We start from the raw sequence: 25,034 nt of genomic DNA, 5'->3' as shown, positions 1-25,034 counted from the left end.
GGGTCCCGGTGGGGACTGGGGGCCGGGCGACGGCCCCCGCCAGGCGTCCCGGGGGGACCGGGCGGGCGACGGCCCGCCCTGGCTCCCGGGACCGGGTGGGCGGCGGCCCCCGGCCCGCCAAGGGCCGGGTCCCGACTGGGCCGGGGGCGGGACGGCCCGCCAGGCGTTCCCGGGACGGGGGCGGGCGACGGCCCGCCAAGGCGTCCCGGGACGGGGCGGGGGCGCGGCCCCCAGCCAGTCCCGGGACGGGCGGGCGACGGCCCGCCAGCGTCCGGGACCGGGGCCGGGAGCGACGGCCTCGCCAAGGAGTCCCGGGAACCGGGGCGGGCGACGGCCCGCCAGGCGTCCCGGGACCGGGGCTGGCGCGGCCGCCAGGGTCCCGGGACAGGGCGGGCGACGGCCCGCCAGGCGTCCCCGGGAACTGGGGCGGGTCCCGATCGGCCCGCCAGGCGTTCCCCGGGACTCGGGGCGGGGCGACGGCCCCGCCAGGGGGCGTCCCGGGACCTGGGTGCGGGGCGACGGCCCACGCCAGGGCCAGTCCCGGGGACCGGGGACCGGGGGCGACGGCCCCCGCCAGGGGGGCCCGTCCGGGACCGGGGCGGGCGACGGCCCTCCAGGGGCTCCCGGGGACCTGGGCGGGCGACGGCCCACCCGCCAGGGTCCCGGGGTCCCGGATCCGGGGCGGGCGACGGCCCACGGGCCAAGGGGTCCCGGGATCCCGGGCGGGCGACGGCCCGCCAGGGCGTCCCGGGAGTCGGGGCGGGGCGACGGCCCTCCAGGGGCGTCCCGGGACCGGGGCGGATGGCGACGGCCCTGCCAGGCGCGTCCCGGGTGGACGGGGTGGGAGGGCGAACGGCCCAGCCAGGTCGTCCCGGGACGGGGCGGGCGGCGACGGCCCCGCCAGGCGTCCGGGACGGGGAACGGGCGGCGCGACGGTCCCCGCCAGGGTCCCGGGAGTCCCGGGGTGACGGGGGGGCGACGGCCCTACCAGGCGTCCTGGGACGGGGCGGGGCGACCGGCCCAGCCAGGTCGTCCCGGGACCGGGGCGGGGCCGACGGGCCGCCCAGGCCGTCCCCGGGACCGGGGCTTGGACGGGCGACGGCCCGCCGAGGCGTTCCCGGGAGACCCGGGCGGGCGACGGCCCGCCAGGCGTCCCGGGGGATTACCACCCGGCCGCCGGGTCGGGCGAGCGGCCCGCCAGGCGTCCCGGGCGGGACCCGGGCGGGGTGGCGGGACTCCCGCCATGGCGTTCCCGGGAATTAAAAGGGCGGGCGTCGGCCCGCCAGGGGTCCCGTCCCGGGTCCGGCGGTCGGACTAGGGCCCGCCAGGCGTCCCGGGACGGGGCGGGGCGGGCGACGGTGCCTCAGCCCAAGGCGTCCCGGGGTCCAAAGGGGCGGACGGAAAAAAACGGCCCCGGGCCAGGGGATCCCGGGACCCGGCCAAAAAGGCGGGACGACGGGCCCGTCCAGGGGTGCCCGGGCATTGCTGGGTTCGGGCGACGGCCCTGCCAATGGCGTCCCATGGTACGGGGTTGCGGGGGTGGTCGTCGGGTGGTTGGGTCCCTTACCCCTGGGGGTTGCGGGGCGACGGTGTTTTGGCCATTGTCCCGGGACCGGGCCTTTGCCGTCGGCCCCAGGCGACGGTCCGGGACTGGGGCCTGGGCCGAGGGTGCCCGCCAGGTCGTCCCAGGGACGGGTGCCGGCGGTCGGCGGCCCGCCAGGCGTCCCCCGGGTACGGGGGGGCGGGTGCGCACGGCCCGCCCCCATGGCGTCCCGGGACGGGGCAGGTGCGTCTGGCCCGCCAGGCGTCCCGGGACGGGGCGGGCGACGGCCCGCCAGGCGTCCCACAGGGAACGGGGCGGGCGACGGCCCGCAAAAAAAAAAATAAACAAAAACAAGGCCGTCCCGGGTGGACCGGGTTCGGTGCGGGGTCTCCCGCCAGGCCGTCCCACCGGGGACCGGGTGCTGGGGCGGGAGTCGGCCCGCCAGGGCCGTCCCGGGATCCGGGCGGGTCGACGGCCCGACCAAGGCGTCCCGGGACCGGGCGGCGAAGGTCCCGACCGGCCAACTCCGGAGGCGTTCCGGGCCGGGACCGGTGGGCGAGCGGACCCGCCACCCCCAGGCGTCCCGGGACCGGGCGGCGGCTGGCGACGGCCCTGCCAGGCTGTCCCGGGCCGGTGAGGCCGGCGGGCGACCGGCCTGCCAGGCCGTTCCCGGGACCGGGGGGGTCCGGGACGGGGCGACGGCCTCCAGGCAGTTCCCGGACGGGACGGTGGGTTTGGGCGAAGGCCCAGGCCCCGCCAGGGGCGTACCCGGGACCACGGGAGGCGGGGTACTTGGTGGCCCGCCAGGGTCCCGGGACCGTCGGGCCCGACCGGGCCCGCCATTGGGGTCCCGGGACGGGGCGGGCGGTCGGCCCGGCCCATGGCAGTCCCGGGTGGTCCGGGCGGGGCGATGGCCCGCCAGGGGTCCTGGGTACCGGGGCGGGAGCGTCGGCCTTAGCCAGGCGTCCCGGGTCCCTGGGACGGGCGGGCGGACGGCCCGCCAGGCTCCCCGGGACGGGGCGGGCGCGGCGGCCCGACCAGGCGTTCCCGGGGACCGGGCGGGAAGCGACGGCCTGCCAGGCGTTCCCGGGACGGGGGCGGGCCGACGGCCTGCCAGGTGTCCCGGGACCGGGCGGTCTTTGGACGGTGGGCGAGGCCTACCAGGCGTCCCTTTCTTTGTTGCCAGGCCTGTTGTCGCAACGCCTTCTGAGTTATCGGGATGAATCACACTAGGGTGCGTTTCTTCCATTCCCGCCCGCCTTCTCCAATCTCTTCATAGTAGTCAAGCCTCTGTTGCAGCTGAAGAATTATCCTGTCCAAGTTCACCTGCTGTCCTCTCTCGTACTGGATGGTGTATCGCAAGGCCCAAATTCTCTCGTTCAATTCCATTTCCTTGGTCTGTTCACCTCCATCATCAGTAATCAGGAGCAACCTCACCAGTGAATAGGCAAAGATGACTATCTTTGGCGTTAGACTTCTCTCGCTATTTCGAACAACATCTACACAAAAACATCCCGCAACACCTGCTGCCAAGGCCAGCTAAGGCCACATTTTCTTCAAACTGGAATACCCACTTCATATACTATCATCTCTAGACTTTCGCTTTTTCCTTCATTTTTCAATATTTGACAAAAGAGGAATTTCCAATTTCGCATTTATCTAAATATAGCAGGAAACATTCTGAAAGATTTTTAATCATGCTTGTCTCTAGGTGTTATAAATTGCTGTAAACACACTCTCTCTTTTGTTCTTTTCCACACTAAGGAAATCCACGTTCGGTATCACACACTTGCCAGTTATGCAATAGATTCGACTTTATCGGTGTAATGGTTGGAACTCTGCAGGAATGTTATAAGTTGTTTATCGTGACTAGTAAGTGCTCAAAACTTACCGGTATGAATTCCTAGCCAATATTTTATTTCTTTTTAACTGATAAATAAGGGTACACACTGACCCTTTCCGTTTTTTAGTCATATTGTTAAACATTTAGTTAGATTTTTATTCTAGTGTTTGACGAGAGGGTAAAAGAAACAAAACTTCTCAACAACAGTCCTACTTCTTTCATTTCATGATGAAAAACTGCAATGAAACTTATTTCATTTGACGATGAAAGACTTGAATGAAACTCCTTTAACAGCTGATGAAACATTTAAATGAAACTTACGTATTTAATTCGACGATGAAAAAAGTCACAGAAAAAAGTAACATAGGTCTTTTACAACAAGTTTATAGTTATTACAATAAGTTAAATAAATATACTGTGCTAGAATGAAAAAAAAAAAAACAAAAAAAAAAAAATAATTATTATTACTATTGTATCATTGCAATTACATTATTACATTAAACTTTAATACAGATTATTTTGAAGCTGCAAATCTAATAATAAGCACAACTATGTCTTATTTTTTACAGTAAGTAAACTGGCAACGTATCCTGGAACTAGGCTAATGTACTGAACCCTTTATTTTTACATGAAGATTTCATTACCACTGCATTATATCATTTCTTACTTTTATCGTTGTTATACACATCGTCATTCATTTAGGGCAATATCAACTGACAATGAAATCATGAGCGCTATATCTATACTGGTAAACTAGGCCTATGATTCCTGCTAAGATCTTACGTTATACAAATTAAAGTTATGATATCATTAAAGCCGTTCCTTTCAAAAGTTAATGTATCACTTGTAGTGTAGAATAACCAAACTGATTATACAGGCACAGTAATCATTTTCACATGTCAAAATTGCAATCTGTATTGCAAAGCTGTAAAGTGCCTCGCTGAAAAATAATTTGGTACCAAATACCAATATGAATCTATGTATATAATAATTCACAAATTTTTCAAGAAAATATATCATCAACACTAGCAAAATAAGAATACTCTCTAGTATCATGAAAAAGAATAAAAGTACATTTTGTTGAGGAGAAGATTAAAAATCATTTTGAATAGGTAACAGGCTGGTTGCAGCTGGCAAATTAAAAATGATAATAACTAATTTATTTTTTTTAATTATTTATTTTTAAAAGATATTTGTGAGACTTATAAAATAATAGTCAAAAAAAATTCATAACTTATTTTTAGATTTTAACTAGCATCGCTTTTTCATTTAAAAAGCGTGGAAAATTGTTACGTGTGGGATTCCACACTCCACACCTAATCACAATGTGGACAAGATAAGCCGTATTAGTGACGTCATTTCCACACTTCGGCAGCCTGGTCTCTTATCGTCTTATCTATTAAAATCAATTTAGGGATTTTCCTTTATTTACCTTTTTGTCAATAAGAAAAACAATACTACGTACAGGCGGGCAATTTTTCTAAGCTACGTTTTATTTTGATTGAATTTAACAAGATAACTAAAAGATATCATTCTAAATGAATTAGCCGAGACATCAAGAGGAATAATATATATTATATATAATAATCAAACTACTCAACCATAACGATTTTCAAAAACTATAGGTAAGCTTTAAAATTTTAAATTTATATCATATGCATACAAAGAAAAGGTAAAACGAAATGTAATTAAGGAGAGAGTGTAGTGGACTTTGCTGTGTCATTCGACATGGCAATAGTAAACGCATTCTTTAAGAAGAAAAGGGAACACCTAATAACATATAGGAGTGGGGGAAGATTCTCCCAGATAGACTACTTCTTGTATAAAAGGATAAATCTGGTAGAGGTCAAGAACTGCAAAGTTATTTCAGGCGACCATGTAGCCCCCTAACACAGACTGCTATGTATGGATTTGAAGTTAAAAAGGGAAAGAAAAACCAAAGCTAAAAGGATAAGGAAAATTAAATGGTACAAATTAGAGAAGGAAGGGGATAAGAAGAGAGAGTTTAAGAGGAGGGTTTTGGAGGATATTGATATAAGGATTGAAGATGTTCAAGAATGGTGGGCACAAAATGCAGCAGTAATAAGAAGGCATGGAAAGGAGCTGCTAGGAGAGACATCTGGTATCATATGGGAAGAAAAGGAGAGTTGGTGGTGGGATGAAGACATTGAGAAAGTAGTAAAAGATAAGAAGGAGGCAAAGAAAAGATGGGAAGAGTCACAGTCAGTGGAAGACAGAGATAGGTTCAGAGAGAAAAACAAGGTGGTGAAAAAGTGTATAATGAGCTGGGGACAAAGGAAGGATTAAATATGATCAAGCTATCAAAGGCTAGAAATAAGAGCACCAAAGATATTACACATATCAAACAAATAAAGGACCAATATGGTGTAGTACTTAGAAAGGAGGAAGACATTGTGAAGAGATGGAAAGAATATTTCAAACAGTTGTTAAATGAAGAAAATAATAGACTAATAAGAGAGGATGGGCAAGTGAACATTGGCATGGTAATGAGGTTTTCTAGGCAAGAGGTACTAAATGCACTGAAGAAGATGAAGAATGGGAAGGCAACTGGACCAGAAATGATTCCGGTGGAGGCATGGAAAGCATTAGGAGATGAAGGAGTGGATATACTGTACGATCTTATGATAAAGATCCTTGAACAGGAAAAGATACCAAATGAGTGGCGTGGGAGTATATTGATCCCAATTTTTAAAGGGAAAGGCGATGTCCAAGATGTCCCACACTTTGAAGATACTGGAAAAGATGATAGATGCTAGACTGAGAGAAGAAGTACAAATAGGTAAAGAGCAGATGGGATTTATGAAGAGAAGGGGAACAACAGATGGTATATTTTGTCTGAGGCAAATAATGGAGAAATTCGGGGAGAGACAGAGGGACCTACATATGGTATTCATTGACCTTGAAAAGGCTTATGACCGAGTCCCGAGACAAGAAGTATGGAGAAGTCTGAGGGAGAAGATGGTGCCAGAGAAGTATGTGCGATTGATACAAGAGATGTACCGGAATGTATTTACCAGAGTGAGGAGCAGTGTTGGGGAAACAGAAGGTTTTGAGGTGAGAGTAGGATTACACCAGGGGTTGGCTCTGAGCCCATTTATCTTTAACATTGTGATGGATGTTATAATAGAGGAAGTAAGGGAGACAGTACCATGGAACATATTGTATGCAGATGATATTGTTCTGTGTGCAGAGAGCAGGGAAGATCTGGAAGTGAAATTGGAAAGATGGAGACAAGTACTTGAGGACAGAGGAATGAATAATAGATCTAAGTCTGAATATATGGTGTACCATCCACTGAGGGGGATGAATAGAGAAAGTATTCAGCTTGGTTGAGAGCAAATAAGGAGTTGATAAGTTTAAGTATTTGGGATCTTTTGTTAACGCTGGAGGAAGTATGAAAGAAGTAAAACATCGGGTACAGGCAGGCTGGAACAACTGGAGAGCGGCCTCTGGAGTTCTTTGTGACAAAAGAGTGCCGCTTAGGTTAAAAGGAAAATTTCACAAGACGGTGGTAAGAACAGCAATGCTGTATGGTACGGAAACAGCAAGCATGAGAAAAACAGAGCAGAAGAAGATGGATGTGGCAGAAATGAGAATGCTTAGGTGGATGTCTGGGGTGACAAGAGAGGATAGGATCAGAAATGACTACATAAGGGGGTCGACTAAGGTGGTGGAAGTATCAAAGAAAGTGCAGGAGGGGAGGCTGAGATGGTATGGACACCTGTTGAGGAGAGATGAGGACCATGCTGGGAGACATACTATGGGGGTGGAGGTGCAAGGAAGAAGAAGAAGAGGGAGACCAAGAAAGAGATGGAAGGACTGTGTGAGAGGAGACTTACATGAGAAGGGAATTGATGAGGCAGAAGCGCAAGATAGAAATAGATGGAAACGGCTCATCCGAAACGGCGACCCCATTTAAAAATGGGAACAAGCTGGGAAGAAGATGCAGTCATACGTTGGAATAATGGAACTTTGTTAATTAGTGGTTTTATGTTTTGACGGCACGAACTCTCGATTGTGCCTTGCACTGCACGCGGTCTGACTCCATAGTGATAGTACTGTGTCACTCAGAGATATTAGTCCTAATGAATATATTTAAGAAAGAGTTTTATATACTTCCCAGTTAAGTGAAGGAGAATCGAAATTTGACACTTAACAGTTCCAAATGTCCACAGGAGGCAGAAGGAACTCTATATAAGGAAACCCTTTCCTTGAAAGAATGCCTTGCTGAAGTTACATGGCTTCACCATGGAATATTTTACTTTGATGTTAAAGTTGAGTAATTGTGAGAGGGTTCTCAAACCAGTGGAATATGTTTTCCTCCTTTTTGAATCTAAATATCCCCCTATACTCTCTTTCTCATTGTTACTACAGCATCTTACATCTTGCTGTCCAACTCCTCTTAATTTACTTCAATGTTGAAGTTGCGTAATGTGTGAGAGGGTTCTTGAGCCAGTGGAATATGTTTTCCTCCTGGTTGAATCTAAATATCCCTCTATACTCTCTATCTCATTGTTACTTCAGCATCTTCCATCTTGTTGTCCAACTCCTCTTGATTATCAATTTATAGTGCACCTGCGCGTTATTCACAGTTATACCTGTAAAGCCTTTTATCTACTATAATTTAATCTGATTCTCTCCAACCACTCGAAAACTATTACTTCTGTAGTCTTATTATTGATAAAGGATACAGTTGCTGGACTGGATTAGTGTGGTGGTATCGTCACCCACCTAATAATGTTTGGACCTGAGGGATCTGAACCATAATGTAATACCAATGGCTGCTCTCCTTTAGAGCTGGGCTGTGGAGTTACGTGGGTTGATCCTAGGGGTAGGTATGACTTGCAGAGTTCTTTCGAGTTTGCCTACCAGCATAATTGTGGGGGTTGGGGCGTTGTGCATGACCAATTGTTCAATGTTTTCAATCCCATCATTCGTAGTTAGCGCCCAACACATTAGGAGAAGGGTCTATTGGCTTAGGGATTGGGCTTTCACTGGTATCGTAAATAGAGAAATTGGTTCCATGGGAAGTTGAAGGATTCTTTTCAAGATTTTCAGATTTGTATTTGTTATTTTCTCTCTCATTATGGATAATTATGTTAAAAACTTGTGCCCCCACGCCCCATTAGGGAATTATGACTCGGATGATGACCATATGCACAGGTCAGGTTAAATTGACTCAAGATAATGCAAAGAAGTTGATGGTAACTATGGTTCTTTCTGCCTTCCGTCTAAACCAGTCAAGATTTAGACTTAGGAGAAGATTACTGAAAAGGTGAGACAATAGTTAAAGGAGATCAAAGTCATACCAGGAGTATTTGAGCGTGCATCTTGTGATAAATTTCTAACTTCCAGACTTTATGATGGCAATGTAGGTAGAAAGTCAAGTATCTCGTAGTTTAACCAGAACACTGAGCTGATTAACAGCTCTCCCAGGGCTGGCCCGAAGGATTTTTTTTTTTTACGTGGCTAAGAACCAATTGGTTTCCTAGCAACAGACCTACAGCTTATTGTGGGATCCGAACCCCATTATATCGAGAATTTGATTTCTAATCACCAGAAACAAATTCCTCTGATTCTACGTTGGCCAAGCAGGGGAATCGACGGGACTCCGAATTGGTAGGCGAGCACGTAACCCACTCGTCCAGCGAGAAACTACTGTAGGTAGAACATGATAATTTTTTAGGTGGATACAGGGGGTTTATAAAATGTTTAGAAAGAGAGAATGTCTTTGATAATGCAAACACCCTGTTAAAGTAAAAATTAAATTGAAGGGAATCAATTAATATAGTGTTAGTTGTATGCCTCATAAAAATTTCAATCAAAATAGAAGATTGATCATCTCCAAAGAACTGATGATCTCGGAAGGAAATTTAGAGAGTTTCAGGACCATAATGTAACTGATGTGAGGAGAATAATGAGAAACGAGATTGGAGCATCGTGTTCACAACCATTGCTTATGTTAAATTTTGACTCACCGGCTCTTCCAGAGACAACAATAGCAGTCTGGCACAAGTTAAATTCTTGCAATTAAGATAAATTCTTGGTGCTACATCTTGGCATTGCATGCAAGCAAACTATGTAAACACAAGCTTGAAATGGCTAACGGTCGTAACAAATGCAACGGATTCCATACCTGTGACTGGAGCCAGTAATTTTCTTCCACGGTATGGATAGAAGCCAGCTCTCCCCCTATTTCTCTGCACAGACGTCGAGACTCGAACCAAGATTCTCCAGCGTTGTCATCAGAGGAAATGATTTTGTAGCAGTGGTTGTTGAAAAGGAGCCATGATGGGTCGTCCTCGCAGGTGCTGTTTGGTTTCTTTTGAGGCGGCTGTTTGGTGATGACCATAGAGCCTGTAGTGAATGTTCATTTTCGTGAAAGAATATTATTTTGAATTATGCAGTTGCTGTTAACGTCAGAATTAGAAACTAGAATTTGAAAATTTAATGTTCAGAACTAGGTCACTTTATTTAAAAAAGAAGAAAAAAAGGTGATCCATTTGTTGAAAGGAGGCACAGTAAAATCAATGAAAAAGGTGTGCTGCTAGGGCCCGAAGGGACGTTGCAAAGATACTTAAGGAATGCCTACAGTGCATTGCGTGAGGTGCACTGATGGCACTATTCCCTTACTGGGGATTGCTGTATAGAGAATGGCAGTGTATTTTGAGCGCAACAGTTGTGTACAAAGTAGGTTGCATTCGACAGTAGTTTAAGGTGAAGCAGATTCCGTGGAATTTTAGGGTTTTGGTCTTGTGCTTAAAATGAAAAGAAAGCCAAGCTTAAGATTTGCCTTATTAAACTTATGGTACAGTCATTTTTATAGCGATGTTTTTTAACGTGATAAGGTACATGCAAGATGGGATTGTGTGTTCTTTGCTATATACTCACTATCCAGCTGTGTTAAGGCCTGTCCACACTAGGAAACATTCTTTGGAAACAAAGTTTGCAAACTTTCTTTGCAGACAATGTTTCCTAGTGTGGACAGGCCTTAAAGGCAGCATTAGAGCGTTGGGGGGAAATGATTAAAAACACCTGAATGGGATGTGAAAATTGACCAAGTTTTCAGGCTGGAGAGTTGACATTGTAGTAGCTTGCAAGATTAGAAAGGAACAGGAAGAAATTGTAGGTTATGGCCATCATGTAACCAATGTCATTGTAGCATATTTAATCAATCGCCATCCTCATTATTATTATTATCATCTTTACTTTTCTTCATATACAATGCTTCATTTACATCTGACCTGGAGTAGCTTCACAAATGAACGGCAAAAATGCGCTGCAGGGCGAATCATGGATTGTGAAACTTGCTCTGGTGGCCGACCCACAGTGCTCTTTGGCCTGGTGGAAGTCCGGTTGGCCCTCTGCCCAGTTCAAGTACCCTCTCGGGGTATTATCAGTCCAACTGTAATCTTTGGAATTAGAATGAAAAAAGTCTCATAAATTGATACCAATGAATGCGAATAAACTATTTAAAGCAAAAGACGAATATAGAAATGAATAGCAGTTTTTAGTTATCTTCAAAAAAGTTCATAGATTGATAAAAATGAATTGAAGGAACTGAGTAAAATCAAAATGTGAATACAGAAGTGAATTGCAATTTTTAGTTATATATATATATATATATATATATATAATATATATATATATATATATATATATATATATATATATATAAATATATATTTATATATATTGACTAGATTTACAACTTTATTTAAGAAGTAACTTTGTCAAGAGTGTTTGATTTGATTACAGATTTAGTATTTTACTCTCGTAGTTTGACTGATGTTCAGGAAACACTTACTTGATTTGGAAGAAATCTCCAAACCAATCCAAACAGATGAGAAAAAATCACTCACAAAAGTGGACTGGGAGAGCCTGAAAAAAATTATTTTTCTATAATAGTTTTTGCTCATTACACCCATAAAGTTAGTTGAGCACATCAATGGCTTAGAGTTTAATGGGCCTTAGCTAAGTTTCATACAGCATAATATGCTGTATAGAAAACTCGATTGTGCCTAAGAAACTTCAGTTAATTTTTTACTTGTCTCATGTGTGCTTGCGTAGACAGTTGTGGCAGCCAGTTGTATCTAGGTTGAAAGAGTAATATTAAACTTAATGTGATGAAAGACTGATTGTAAATACTTTACCGTCGTAGGATGTCCTCCTCATCCACGCTCCCAGCACTGGCAAGATGAGCTCCAAACGTTGTGCAGTGTCTTTCTGACTCAGTCCACGAGGCTGGCTTGGAAAACACCTGGAAAATAGGGTGTGGAGGCAGTCCTCTCGCGTTTGCTGTGGCATGTTATAGCTATGTATTATTTTCAATCTTTGCATTATCCAAAATATACACTTTACAAATCCCACCCCTTGTCTGTTAGAGACTAGGCTTATTGCTAGGAATGAGTGATTACTTTAACTGCAGGCAGTCCCCGGGTTACAGCGATCTCGGTTGTTTGGCATTCCAACTTTACAGTGTTTGGCATAGAGTTTAGAGAACAATTATTTTTTATCCCAAAAAGTTATAGAACCTAGCTTTCTTGAATGGCTATCTGAAAACAAAACTTTGTAAATCAAAAGTTAAACGAGAGACCAAAGTTACTGTGGTCTTGTAATTAACTGAATATGTTAATGCATCTCTTAATTTTGAGTGAATGTCTTCTAGTCAGCCATACGAATCAGATAGTGTCATGGCTTAAAGTTCAAGTGAGTCATCGAAGTAAATTATGGAGTTTTATAACTTACTTTGTAGCAGCGATTTCCAGCGTCCTCCCATCCCTCCAGGCAGCCCTCTGCCAGACGCACCACTGGCCTTTCTTCACGTTCACCTAAAGTAGCAAAAGACACTGCAGTGTTTCCAGAGTCAAAATATCTTTTCCTCATGCTTGTAAAGCAAAATTGACGTCATTTACCGTCTAGAGCAGTGGTTCTTAACCTATTTTGGCCCATGCATCCTTTCACCATATGTCAGAATGTCAGTGAGGAAGGGCAGCGTGACCGCTCAGTATGGTGGACCGGTGCACGCTGCCTTTTGTGTGGTCCTAGAGACAGTTTAAGCCTGTCAATCCTTGCTCACAATTCCTCCCCTACCCCTCAGACTGAAATTCCACTCTGGTTTAGACCCACTGATGTAATGTGTATGTAACACCTAAGATAAGTGTTGAAGTTTGTATTCTGACTTGAGGGAATGATGATTCAAGAATGAATACTGAAGATGAACCTGACTACTGTGTTTTTCTAAAAGAACAAAGACTTAGTATAAACAATGTACTTTTTTCTTTTGAAACAGTTTTCGTGTGATCGCGTTTCTTACTAGTGGGATGGAAGGTCATTTACATAATAAAATGTCATTCAAGCGAAATTTTTTAGGAAATTTGAATATTTTCATGTGAGGTTTTAGGGAACAGAGTAGTTTCTGTATGTTCAAACAAATATTTAACTTTTCCATCAGGCCCATAAGAGATGAATGCCTTAGAGTTTAAAGATGCCTTAAGTACTTATTACAGATATTGCCTTACATGGTTGTCTACTTACAGACGTATGTCAGATTTTCCGAGCAGTCCTTCAGTGTCCAGGTCAGACTTGCATTTCCGGTATTTGCCACTGACACGCACTGGCCCTCAGATTCACCTGGGGACAGACTTCTTGTTCAGACTATGGACGCTGGTTCAGTGTTATTTTTCATCACGGGAAAAAATACATAGATGTTTTCTTATTTAATGAATATTTTTTTAGTGAAACTGAAAACAAACTAAATGTTTTCTTATTTAATGAATATATTTTTTAGTGAAATTGAAAACAAACTTTGAATGTAAGGTAAATGGAATAGAGAGGGCTTAAAATCGTAGAGTTTGACTAGGCAGTTGAAACAAAATAAAGGAATATAAAATTTTGCATACAATACTGGGTAATACCAGTCTTGAATGAGCCTTACTGTAACTCTATTTCCTAACAAAATGATAACAAAAAGCTCAAATTTAGACACTAAAGGTATTGTGAAACAGGTTTGATAAGTTTTCTACAAAGCTTGAAATTACTGGATACTTGGGTTCTCAAGCAGTTTTCGCCGTTATGAAACACCCGTTTTTCTGTTTGTGCTTTCATTTCAGTGCTTGAAACAGGACTTTTCCCAGCAAGGCTTTTGTATCCCAATAGGAATGAAGATGATCACAGTCCCTATCATTTATTTAATTAGCTTTACTTAAGAAAATGATTAGTCTGCTACATTATTCTAGAGTGCTATTCTTGTCTTTCCAGTGGACTGTGCTGTCATATGTAGCGTTATGCATAATCAAGCCCTATTTCCAAACCTATGGAAAGCATTGTTACTTAGACATTGTTAGAGTCAAGATAAATAGTATTAATAGATATTAAAATAGCTGTCATGCTCAGTCATGATGCGCCTGTTGTATGTATTCACTGCGTAATAGTGCAATTGCGTTATCTGTACTACATATGTTAGCTACATATATTAGAAGACTAGAGGATATTTTAATAAGTAAGAAAAAGAAAAATGGCCGTGGGCAGGACATACAATGAGCATGTCAGATAATAGATGGACAAAAAGAATAACAGAATAGGTCCCTAGAGATTGCAAGCGAAGCAGGAGACTGAAGAAAAAACGATGGATTGACGAGGCAAGAAAATTTGAGGGTATTGTCTGGCATAGAGAGATCTTAAACAGAAGAGAGTGGAAGGACATGTCTGAGGCCTTTGTCCTGCAGTGGACTAGAAACGGATGATGATGTGATGATGATAATGATATTACAAGAAAATATATTTAAGAGAAAGCTCGTCATTCAATCTTCGGATAACCTATTTTTGACTGAGAACCAAAATTGTTTGTAAAAAAGCAAGTTACAAAGTAAGGCTAGCTCTTTTAATGTAAAATTTAAGAGACATGAATTCATGCCAGTGAAATACAAAGCCTATACTCTTCAAACTATTGACTCCTGTTTCCAGCTCAGTGTTCATATAAAATCAAAGTTACAAAATAGTGTAAGTAATTATTTTTCAAATAAACTGCAGGGATCCACTATTACAGTGTTGTCTTGGGTGAATGTAACGAGGAATCGCCTAATTTGAACGTTTTCTAAGCAATGACGATTTATTCCAATCGTATGTGTACAGTATCGTAAGTCTCACCATTAGCAGTATATTTGTCTGGAGAGATCACAGGTGTTCCATCAATCCACTGAAGCCGAGAAACTTTGATGTCACTGTTGTTCCGTAAACCAACCCAAAATGACATATTTGTATTTTGAGTCAGTTTTGCCAGAAAAGCCTCTTCTGCGCTGCAATTAGAAACACTCGAATGAATTTTGATCAACCATTACTTCTTATTTTGCAAGGGCTCGTATGTTTCCTAGATAATAAAGCCATTTCGTCCCTACATTTCCTTGGTCCTAACGAGGTAAAAAACTATTTCCTGAGACTATTCTTGTTATTGGTTTTGAGTAGCACAGGTGTATGTGCACAGGTGTATCAGCACAGGTGTATCTGAATGATACAGACTTTTCACACACGTGATATATACTGATACAGTTTTTCACTTCATCTCTTTAAGATACATATGCTACAGAAAATACTAATGTACTCTGATAATTGCATAGAATAAAGATTAACATGATAAAAATCATATTTTAACTGATAAAAATTCATATATGAAGTGATAAAAATTATTCATTTTTATGCTAACGGATTCATTGATTTTTATGCTAAATTTTATATAACTGGTTCATTAATCCATATACTAACTCATATATAACTGCAGTTATTGGTAAGATAAAAGGTAACAGATTGATTATAGGCTACCTGATTTATTTATACATATGTATATGGATTCATATAATTATGATTAATATATGTGCACTTTATACAACTGATTCACATAAACGACTAATCTAAGTGATTAATCTAGGTGCACTTTAAATAGATTCCTAGTGCGTACATGCAAAGATATATTTCGATTCTGTTATTCATCCACCTCGTCTTCCATCCTTTCCATATGACCACACGGCCTGTAAACTTTCCAGTGAATTTCACACCTCTGTGAATCTGTTTCCTTTACCAGAGGTTGTCTCCAGAGAAAAACAAGATAACGTCGATTAGCATATTCTTACTCCGCTGATTAGTTGCTGAATCCCTTACTCAGAATACTTCCGCAATAGTAACGGCTTTTTGCACCAACTCAGTAGTCTCAGTAGCAGTGCGTTGAACCCTTACATTCACAGCACAATTCACATCAACCTTGCATCAATCTTTTGCATATTAATGTCCTTGTTTTCTAATACCTCCTCCACAACCATCTATATGAACATTCTCTAAAGTGTTCCTCTCCTCCCCGTAATCAACACTACATTATGCACTCCTTTCACCAACCTATCATTCCCTCTTTCTACCTGCATGCCCATACCTTCTAAAAACATTAAATGTCTCCAGATATTATAGCCTCATTACGGGGGTTCCTGGGTTTACTACTATTTATGTTACTGTCATGATAGTGAAGGAAGCTTATATAAGTTTTCAGAGTATTTTCAATTATCTGGTCCAATAATACAGTGCAGTCATTAAAATTATGAGCATCTGCTGGGTATCAGGAATTATTGTATTTTTACTGAGTCATAGAGTGACTGGGAAGTTAATACAGAATCTCTTGTATATGTTACAGGGAATATGTGAAATCAGGGATTTCACGAAATCCATAGGGAATATGTGAAATGACCAATTCGCTTGAGAGCATTTGAACCCCGAGGGCTAGTACTAAACACGGCGAAACAATGATTCATCTACACCGTTTCGCCGTGTTTATCACTTGCCCCTGGGGAGTCAAATGTATATTGCCATGTTTAGTACTGTCGTGGGGGATCAAATGTCCCTAAGTGCTTTTGATCCCACAGGGGCTAGTACTAAACACGGCGAAACACATTTAACTCCCAAGGGGCTATAGTAGATTCACATCAACCGTGCATTTGATGTCTAGGCTAATCCCTTACGACGCTCCTGATTGGGTGTTGATAAGCCAATCGCAGGGCTGGAAACTCTCTCAAGAGTTCATATAGGCAGGATGTATGTTCCACCCTCCTGAGGGATGCTTTTGAATAAGGTATCCCTCAGGAGCGGTGGAACATAGATCCTACACATGTGAACTCTCGAGAGAGACTGAGAGTTTCCATCCCTGTGATTGGCTTATCAACAGCCAATCAGGAGCGTCGTAAGGGACTGGCCTAGACATCAAATGCACGGTTGATGTGAATCTTACTATAGTACTAGCACGACGAAACACATTTTACTCCCAAGGTCCTATAATTATAGTAGCAAAACACGCCGAAACGGTGTAAATGAATCGCTATTTCGCCATGTTTAGTACTAGCCCTCGAGGATCAAATGTCCCTAAGCGAATTGGGTATTTCACATATGCCCTAGGGGTTTTCATGAAATCCCTGGATTTCATGTATTCCCTGTGACATATATATATATATATATATATATATATATATATATATATATATATATATATATATATATATATATATATATATATATATAATATATATATGTATATATAAAGGCGTGACAGAACATGCATCTCTAGCATTAAAGTGAGAACCGATACTTCTCTGTTTTGGGATCTTTCCCTACTTATCACAAGGGTATTGTAGCTTCCTGGGAGTCTTTGGTCACTTTACGTAAAGCGTGGAAATTTATAATATACTCTTGTACAACTCGCAATCTCATGATGGCATATTTTTCATGGTTGTTAAACTCCTTGACTGTGAGGAATTTACTACATTTTAAGTGTTCTGTAAAGTGAAACTACCGAGATGGCTATTTGTCTGTCCGTCCGCACTTTTTCTGTCCGCCCTCAGATCTTGAAAACCACTGAGGCTAGAGGGCTGCAAATTGATATGTTGAGCATCCACCCTCCAGTCATCAAACATACCAAATTGCAGCCCTCTAGCCTCAGTGGTTTTTATTTTATCTAAGGTTAAAGTTATCCATGATCGTGCGTATGGCACCTCTATATGGGCCGACAACACAGGCCACCACCTGGCCGTGGCTAAAAGTTTCATGGGCCGCAGCTCATACAGCATTACACGTTGTACAGAAAACTCGATTGCACCGAAGTTTTTTTTACTTGTTTTTAATAGATTTAGAAACCAATGAAACGTTCATTCATTGGGAGTAAGATTAATTTTCAATCAACAGTAGAGTTTACATTCGCATATCATTCATAAATACCTTTAACAAGCTTGTAAGTCATATATGTTTCCCTCTGAAGATAACAATTAAATACATTAAATTCGTTGTGGTATTGAATAGTAAACTAATAAAGATAAATAAATTTCTGGAAATAAAGTAATAGATTAATATCAAAATTTGATTCTAAAATTAATATTAAAATTTTAAAGTACTGACAAGTAAAACAAATTGCAGGAAAGAACCTCCAGATGTCTCTACCATTCCAGGTAACAGAGTAGTATGGCCGCTCCTAAGTGAAACATTCTTTTAAAAGACTGAGGAAAATAGCTAAGAAGCGCCTCAGGGGCGTGATCGGTATGGTCTTGACCTGCCACCTCAGTGGCCGGGAGTTCGATTCTCGGTCATTCCATTGAGAAGTTGGAGATGCGTATTTCTGGTGATAGAAGTTCGCTCTCGACGTGGTTCGGAAGTCACGTAAAGCCGTTGGTCCTGTTGCTGAATAACCACTGGTTCCGTGCAACGTTAAAACACTATACAAACAAATAGCTAAGGATACGAGTTCATTCTCTTTAGGAAACTCGTGAAGAGTCAAGTTTACCGAATGAGAAGATTTGATACTGTAAGACATAATCTTGCGAATAAAGGATCCCTGTTACTGTATAAAACGCTACAGACTTGAACGTTTACATTAACACGACTCATTCAATGCAGTGCAGATGCTATCCTCTTGAAAAAACAAATTGCTCAATACTTTCATCATGCTTTGATTCTCAAATGCATCTGATGTTAATGATAACATGGTTATATTTATTTATCTATCTATCTATCTATCTATCTATAATATATATAAATATAATATACATATGTATATAATATATATATATATATAATATATATATATATATATATAATATATATATATATATATATATATATATATATATATATATATCCTTAAATCTACGGTAGATAAGGTGAGGGAAACAGGGACTTGGAACAAGTACTTCCGTTGTGTGAACGTGAAAATGCAGAATATACTACGAAAGTACTTGTTCCAAGCCCTTGTTTCACTCACCCTTCTACCTTCGTTCGTGCTACATTGGATATATATATATATATATATATATATATATATATATAGTATAGTATATCTATCATCTATCTATCTATCTATCTATCTATCTATCTATATATATATATATATATATATATATATATATATATATATATATATATATGTATGAGATTCCCCCATTATTCATTTGGTAAACGTGTAGCTCGAGCGTCAGGCAAACTAATACACACAGCCCCTCTCTCTCTCTCTTCTCTCTCTCTCTCTCTCTCTAGCACCGACACCTCTCTCTCTTGGCAACTCCTCTCTCTCTCTCTCTCTCTCTCTCTAAGCGACCCCTCTCTCTCTCTCTCTCTCCGACAATCTCTTTCTCTCCATTCTAACAGGTAATGAAAATGAGAGAGCTGCATTACAAAAGACACATTTATTAACAACGAATAAATAAGGAACTAATCAAGTCTCACAGACTAACTCAAAAAAACCCCAACAGTAAAATGTCTGAACAGTTATAGTCACACCAATCGTCTCTATCCATCTGGGACTCTCTGTCCCCCTTTGCCAGAACCGTCTGTTTCAAAGACACAGAACACATCCCGGTAAGTACACACACAAGTTTAACAATCAGAGATTAAAGATTGAATATCCTCACAAAATGTCAAATAGATAACAAGCCAGTCTTTGGCTAAAGTAATTCAACTTGGCTAAAGTAATTCAACTCACCCATGCAGCCGGAATATCTCACTCACTATCCAAAAAACACTTAGGCACCGCCATCGTGGCTCTGCCTTCCTCCCAAAGACGCCTCTATCAAAAATTCCCCATAGACTTGGGTATCCAACATTATTAAAGGAAGAGGCGCACACTCACATACGAACACACAGTTCGTTAACGCCTCACACTTACTGACCACAACCAGTTTCACAAAGTCACTTTGAGAAGAGTTAATAAACTATCGTACATTGACTTGTCTAACTAAGCAGTTTTATCTCACGCCACCCATAGAAACTCATTCATCAGCTTTTCTCGGGTCGTCGCCTCTCCACTGTTCTTCACATTCCATAGGTCACAGAGAACATATGGCAATATATTATTAATCAAAAACCCTAGGCGTAATATATATATATATATATATATATATATATATATATATATATATATATATGTTAACATTATTTCATTATAATGAATACTTTGTTTATACACTTTAGTTATACTTACTCGTTGTTGGTGATTACAAGACTGCTGTCGTTCTCCTGGCACGCAAGGAGAGCTGTTTCAAAGTCCAGTTTGTAGAGAGGGTCAGGCATAGCATAGCATGAACCGCTATAGAAGGCTTCACCCTTGAAAGAAGTGACCAAGTTATTCAGTAGGAAAAAGGTAACGCTTGCAGGTTACTTGCATTTGAAGCCAATATTTCACCGAGAATGTAATGTTAAGGGGAAATGAAAAGTATTTGATGGCAGACTGATTCAGTAGGAAACTTATGACTGTGGGAATGCTCACCTTTTGACACGGACTATTGTCCTTTGATGTAGTGATCTGAGATTGCTTCCTCAAAGTCAGGGTTGCCTTTGCGTCAGCCAGTGATGACGGTGTTTGAGCTGTGTGTGCAGATGTTGAAGTATCCGTTTTACGCTCGCTCGCTGGGCCTAGTCCCTGAGGTTGTGACCTGTCCAAGGAAGTAGCTGGTGGGTTGATAGGTACCGAGTCTTTCTCTCTTGAGGCCGCATTTGGTTCATCACTTAGGAGAGGATGAAAGCCTAGACTCCCGCGAGGTGCGTCCAAAGCAAATGGATTCCACTTATGAGGTCTTCGCAGGCCTAACCGGTGCTTGACGTTTTGCAGAAGTGGTAGCAAAAGTGGTGGTGTGGTTGTCACTCTTGGCTGAAATATATTTGGGGATCGTTCTTCTTCTATCGGACGGCGCGCAAAAGGGCTGGAGAACCTAGACTGAAACAGTGGCGGTCTCCCGAAGAACGGGTGTTGAAAACCATGTTCGTCAGAGTGAAGAAAATCATGTTCGTGAAGAGGAAACCTTATCCTCGGTTCATATCCTAATAGAGGTGGGTCATATCTTTTCTGTCTAGATTTATTCTAGAATTAAAGAAAAACAGGTGATAAGGTAGTGTAGAGAAACAAATATACAGGATGTCCATAAAGTCCCAGTACCATTACAAGTATTTATTGCTCAGAAACCATATAACATAGAGTAATGGAGTTTTTTTTTTTGTAGAATATTCTACATTTCCTCAAGTTTACATTTAGAGAACTTCATTCTACAAAAAACAGCAGCATAGAGTATTGCAGTTTTTAGTACAATGTTCTACATTTCCTCAAGTGTACACTCAGAGCACTTCATTCTACAAAAAAAAACTGCATTACTCTATGTTCCATTGTTTCTGAGCAATAAATACTTGTAATGGTACTGGGACTTTTTGGACACCCTGTACAACCATATACCCTGCCTATATATATTCAATGGTCCATTTTGGAGAAGCTACTATTGTGGTTTTTATTTTATGTACATAACGGAATCTCACCTCTCTGCTTCGCCTCTTTGGTTTCACACATATATAGAAGTGTTGCTTCTCACAGATGTTTGTGAAGATAATCCTCTTTCTTGTTGCATTTATGAAAGCACAAGCTCTCTCTGGACTGGAGTTTGCTGTGAAACGTTTGAGGATGTATGACAGTTAAGGACCTCAAGTCTCCTTATTGGGTGTTTCCTTACTTTCAAAAAAATATCACTCAGAAAGTTGTACATACGTAGACGCACTTTTATATATATTTGTATCCTCTCATTCATTTGGACCAGTTTAACAGTTTACATAAATTCTGATCAGTTATACCTTACCAGTCTTATCTTTGGTAGAAGGACGTTGCAATTTATTTGAATGGTGTTCCTGGTTGTCCTCATCTCTGCCGTTTAGGGTCTCGACTGTATTCCCAATCCATACAAAACCTATCAAAGATTCATTTATTATGTTTTTCATAGGCTTTCGCCTATTTGTATGTGTTGCAGTGTCTGATGAGCATTAAAGTTTATCTAATTTTTGATGAAAATACCGATGACTATTAGGTAGATATCCGCGTTGAAGGTGGACATAGGGCATCGGTAGATCAAGAACTCTCTTGTCATAATTCTTACGTATCTTACATATATATATATATATATATATATATATATATATATATATATATATATATATATATGACACATCGGGATCTCAAATGAAAGGCCAGTGAGGGTCAATTGTTAGCAGATGATTCTGGTTAGTTTTTAGAATGGGTATCAAGAAAGATCACGGCGTATGCAAGATATTAGGAAGAGACTTTGAGTTGTCTGTGAAAGCCAAACTGGGATGTTATGATTGGATTTTGACACAATTCTCGTTTATGGAGGTGAAGTGTGCATGTAGAATGTGAATGGGGGAAAGAGGCTGAAGCTATTGAAATGAATCGTTTATGTGTTTGCGTAGCGAAATAAGAATTGAAAGGGCGAGAATAGTGGAGAGCCAAAGAAGTGGTAAGTAGGTTAATGTAGGTGAAAAGATGAGTCAGTATTTTAAGGAAAGAACTGATGGCCGTTGTGAAAAGAGTGCACAATTCATAAGTGTTTTGAGGAAAGGGAAAAGGAAGACCAGGCAATTGTTGAATATTGTTTGAAAAGGCTGTTGGAATGGAAGTGCCCTAATATTCGAAAGCACTAGAGTGTGCGCAAGATAGGGAGTTCGACGGAATGCTGATGAGCCTTTTGTGTAGTTGTATGAACCAGTTTATGTCGAAGTTTTGATGCAGCAGGGGTTCTCACGATTCAGCACTCATCTTACGAATATAATGCTGACCTGCATTGTTTTTTCTTTGTTTTTTCTTTATGATAAGCTTAATGTCGAAAAAAATTATCAAAAGAGAAAAAATATCTGGTATTAGTTGTGTTAGGGAGAAATTGCTGAATGTTTAGACATCTGGTAAAACAAAGGTAGAAGGACAGGGCTTGTTTTAACTGGTAGGTCAAAATGTGCTTCTAAATAGGGTATTAGAGAGCCTAGGCCTCGAAAGCTGGAGACTTAAAAAACATTTGAATTCCATATGAAATGAATGATGATAACATTCATGCTGCAAGGAAAATGACAATCATGACTGGTATTCAAGGCAAAAGCAACAATGAAATATTAATAATAATGATAATGTTACAAAAGGTCCACAATAATACAAGCGTTAAAATTTCATGTAAAACTTTATAATAGCTTTCGAACCCTTTTCTGAGAAGGGTTCCAAAGCTATAGCAAAGTTAATATAAAGTTTTACATGAAATTTTAACTTTTATATTATTATGGACCTTTTGGAGCATTCCATGAACTCTCGTGATAGAGAGTTTTTCCCAACAAATAATAATAATAATAATAATAATAATAATAATAATAATAATAATAATAATAATAATAATTTTTATTTCAGTTAAGGGCCATGTACAAGGCATATACAAAGTAGAGGCACTACGGTATATACACTATATAATCTAGATACACTAGATAAAATGATAAAAATGACAATTGATAATGTCCATACAGTTGCTTAAGCAGTAAAGATAGTAATTATATCAATGGTAGTGAAGGTACTAATATTGAGAATAAGAGTAAAAATATTATAAATGATAATAAACAGATTTGAGATATGATGATTATGACAATGGCGTTCTGACGATTACGATTTTGCTGCAGACTTACTGTTAGGTTCTCCGATTAGTGAGTCAATGAATTCTGCTTCTTCCTTAGTTGACAAAGAAGGAAGCTGACTTCCCTTTCTGGCGCATTCTGCCTGTGCTTCCTTGTAACTCGTGACTGCTCGGTGACCATAGGACACGTAGTAGGTGTCACTGGAGGCTTTTATTGATGCGTCGGTTGGATTATTCTCCTCATTCCTCGTGGGGTAGCTTTTAAATCCGGAGTAAAAGTAACAACATTCTCGGAACTCGACCCAGCCATCCTCACACGCTGTCAAAATTCCTGTGAGGACGAATGACATTTTTCTTTTTTTAGTTAAATTGAACGATACTAGCGAGGTGTTCTGATCACAGTAGGATTTGATCTCTCACTTTTGCGCATCAAATTTGAAATATACAAGACTCTAGTAACGTTAAAGTTTTGAAGTTATTTGTTTGTTATCAGGCTTCGAAAGTTGACAATCTTAAAGCAGATTATCGTCATTTGAATAAAGAATGCTTTCAGCAATGATTCAATAACTAAATCTCATGTAGGTATTTAAGATGTGGAACAATGCACAGAAAAGATTCGGCTGGATTTTACTTTACGGTAATATTTATCTGGTTTGTAAATTGTGTGTTAAATGTGTCGGCATTGTCAAAAGGAAAAAAAATAACCTTATTAAAATAATTCTAGTGTGATGCATTTTAGTTCAGTATTGGTTGTACCTCTGCGACAGTTTATTTTTGTGATATTTTCATTGCCAGAACAGTTTGCGATATTTATGTTGGAGGGTTATCGCAGATTTCCTTGTGAGTATATCGTTATTAGGTATAAAAGCTACGTTTTTTTTCTCATTCATCCATTCCACGATGTATAATCTAAGATGATCCTGCATTTATGTATTGTTCATTTACAATCTCGCTCCTTTTCTCAACTGCTTGTAGGGCCTCTGGAATCTAAATACTACGATTTGATTAAAATTCACATTTGAAAGCGTGATTTGCCATCTTTTTTTCAGTCATTTGTGGATTTGATAACTGGAACCATCATATTTGGTTAAGAAAATAGTAATCTCCCAAACTATTTCCCCTGAATATGTATCGTTGACATATCCCAGTCTGATAATATTTGGAGGTTTAATTCATAAAAAAATTTGCCTCCGGTTATGCTATGAAAAAGTTTGCCAATTAGGGGTGAGGGGCTGCCCATAATAGAGCCGAACTTTTTATCTTTATAAAAGTTGATATTGAAGGAAAAACGTCGTTGGTCACATGTAGGTTACTTGTTATTACATTTTTATCAAGGCTGAGGGTAGAACTATATTTTATTGTTTTATTCACTACTAGCTGACCAACCCAGCGCTGCCCAGTAAATTTCTGATTACATCCGATAAACTCCCCTCTCTCTCTTCAGGGCTTCAGAAGTTTCACTATTCAACTCAGCAACCACGAAAACTATGGATTAGACACTAATATCTGTTGTTTCAATTATTTTTACATGTCACCCCGTTCTCACCCCCCTCCTTATTGGGGTTGAACTTGGATTTAAAGGCCATCGAGAGTGTCACTATTCATCTCAGGAACCTCAAAAACTATGGATTAGACACTAATATCTGTTGTTTCAATTATTTTTACACTTCACCCC

At 41.8% G+C, this 25,034-nt stretch overlaps 1 protein-coding gene across 2 annotated transcripts in view; it reads right to left on the bottom strand.

Moving 5' to 3' along the window:
• LOC135212027 (macrophage mannose receptor 1-like) overlaps nt 1-25,034 on the bottom strand; it is a 64,670-nt gene that overhangs the window by 31,222 nt on the left and 8,414 nt on the right. For both annotated transcript variants that reach the window (XM_064245322.1, XM_064245323.1), the window contains exons 3-14: nt 23,412-23,690; nt 21,539-21,646; nt 21,225-21,349; nt 20,188-20,778; nt 19,903-20,024; nt 14,556-14,704; nt 12,945-13,040; nt 12,156-12,238; nt 11,561-11,667; nt 11,215-11,288; nt 10,652-10,819; nt 9,544-9,764 (exon numbers count right to left, since the gene is read on the bottom strand). In XM_064245322.1, coding sequence (XP_064101392.1) covers nt 9,544-9,764; nt 10,652-10,819; nt 11,215-11,288; nt 11,561-11,667; nt 12,156-12,238; nt 12,945-13,040; nt 14,556-14,704; nt 19,903-20,024; nt 20,188-20,778; nt 21,225-21,349; nt 21,539-21,646; nt 23,412-23,690 — 2,123 coding nt within the window. The remainder of the gene's footprint in view (nt 1-9,543; nt 9,765-10,651; nt 10,820-11,214; nt 11,289-11,560; nt 11,668-12,155; nt 12,239-12,944; nt 13,041-14,555; nt 14,705-19,902; nt 20,025-20,187; nt 20,779-21,224; nt 21,350-21,538; nt 21,647-23,411; nt 23,691-25,034) is intronic.

The sequence above is a fragment of the Macrobrachium nipponense genome, chromosome 40, assembly GCF_015104395.2.
Source record: "Macrobrachium nipponense isolate FS-2020 chromosome 40, ASM1510439v2, whole genome shotgun sequence".
Taxonomy (NCBI): Eukaryota; Metazoa; Arthropoda; class Malacostraca; order Decapoda; family Palaemonidae; genus Macrobrachium; species Macrobrachium nipponense.
This window is presented reverse-complemented; position numbering and strand designations above follow the sequence as displayed.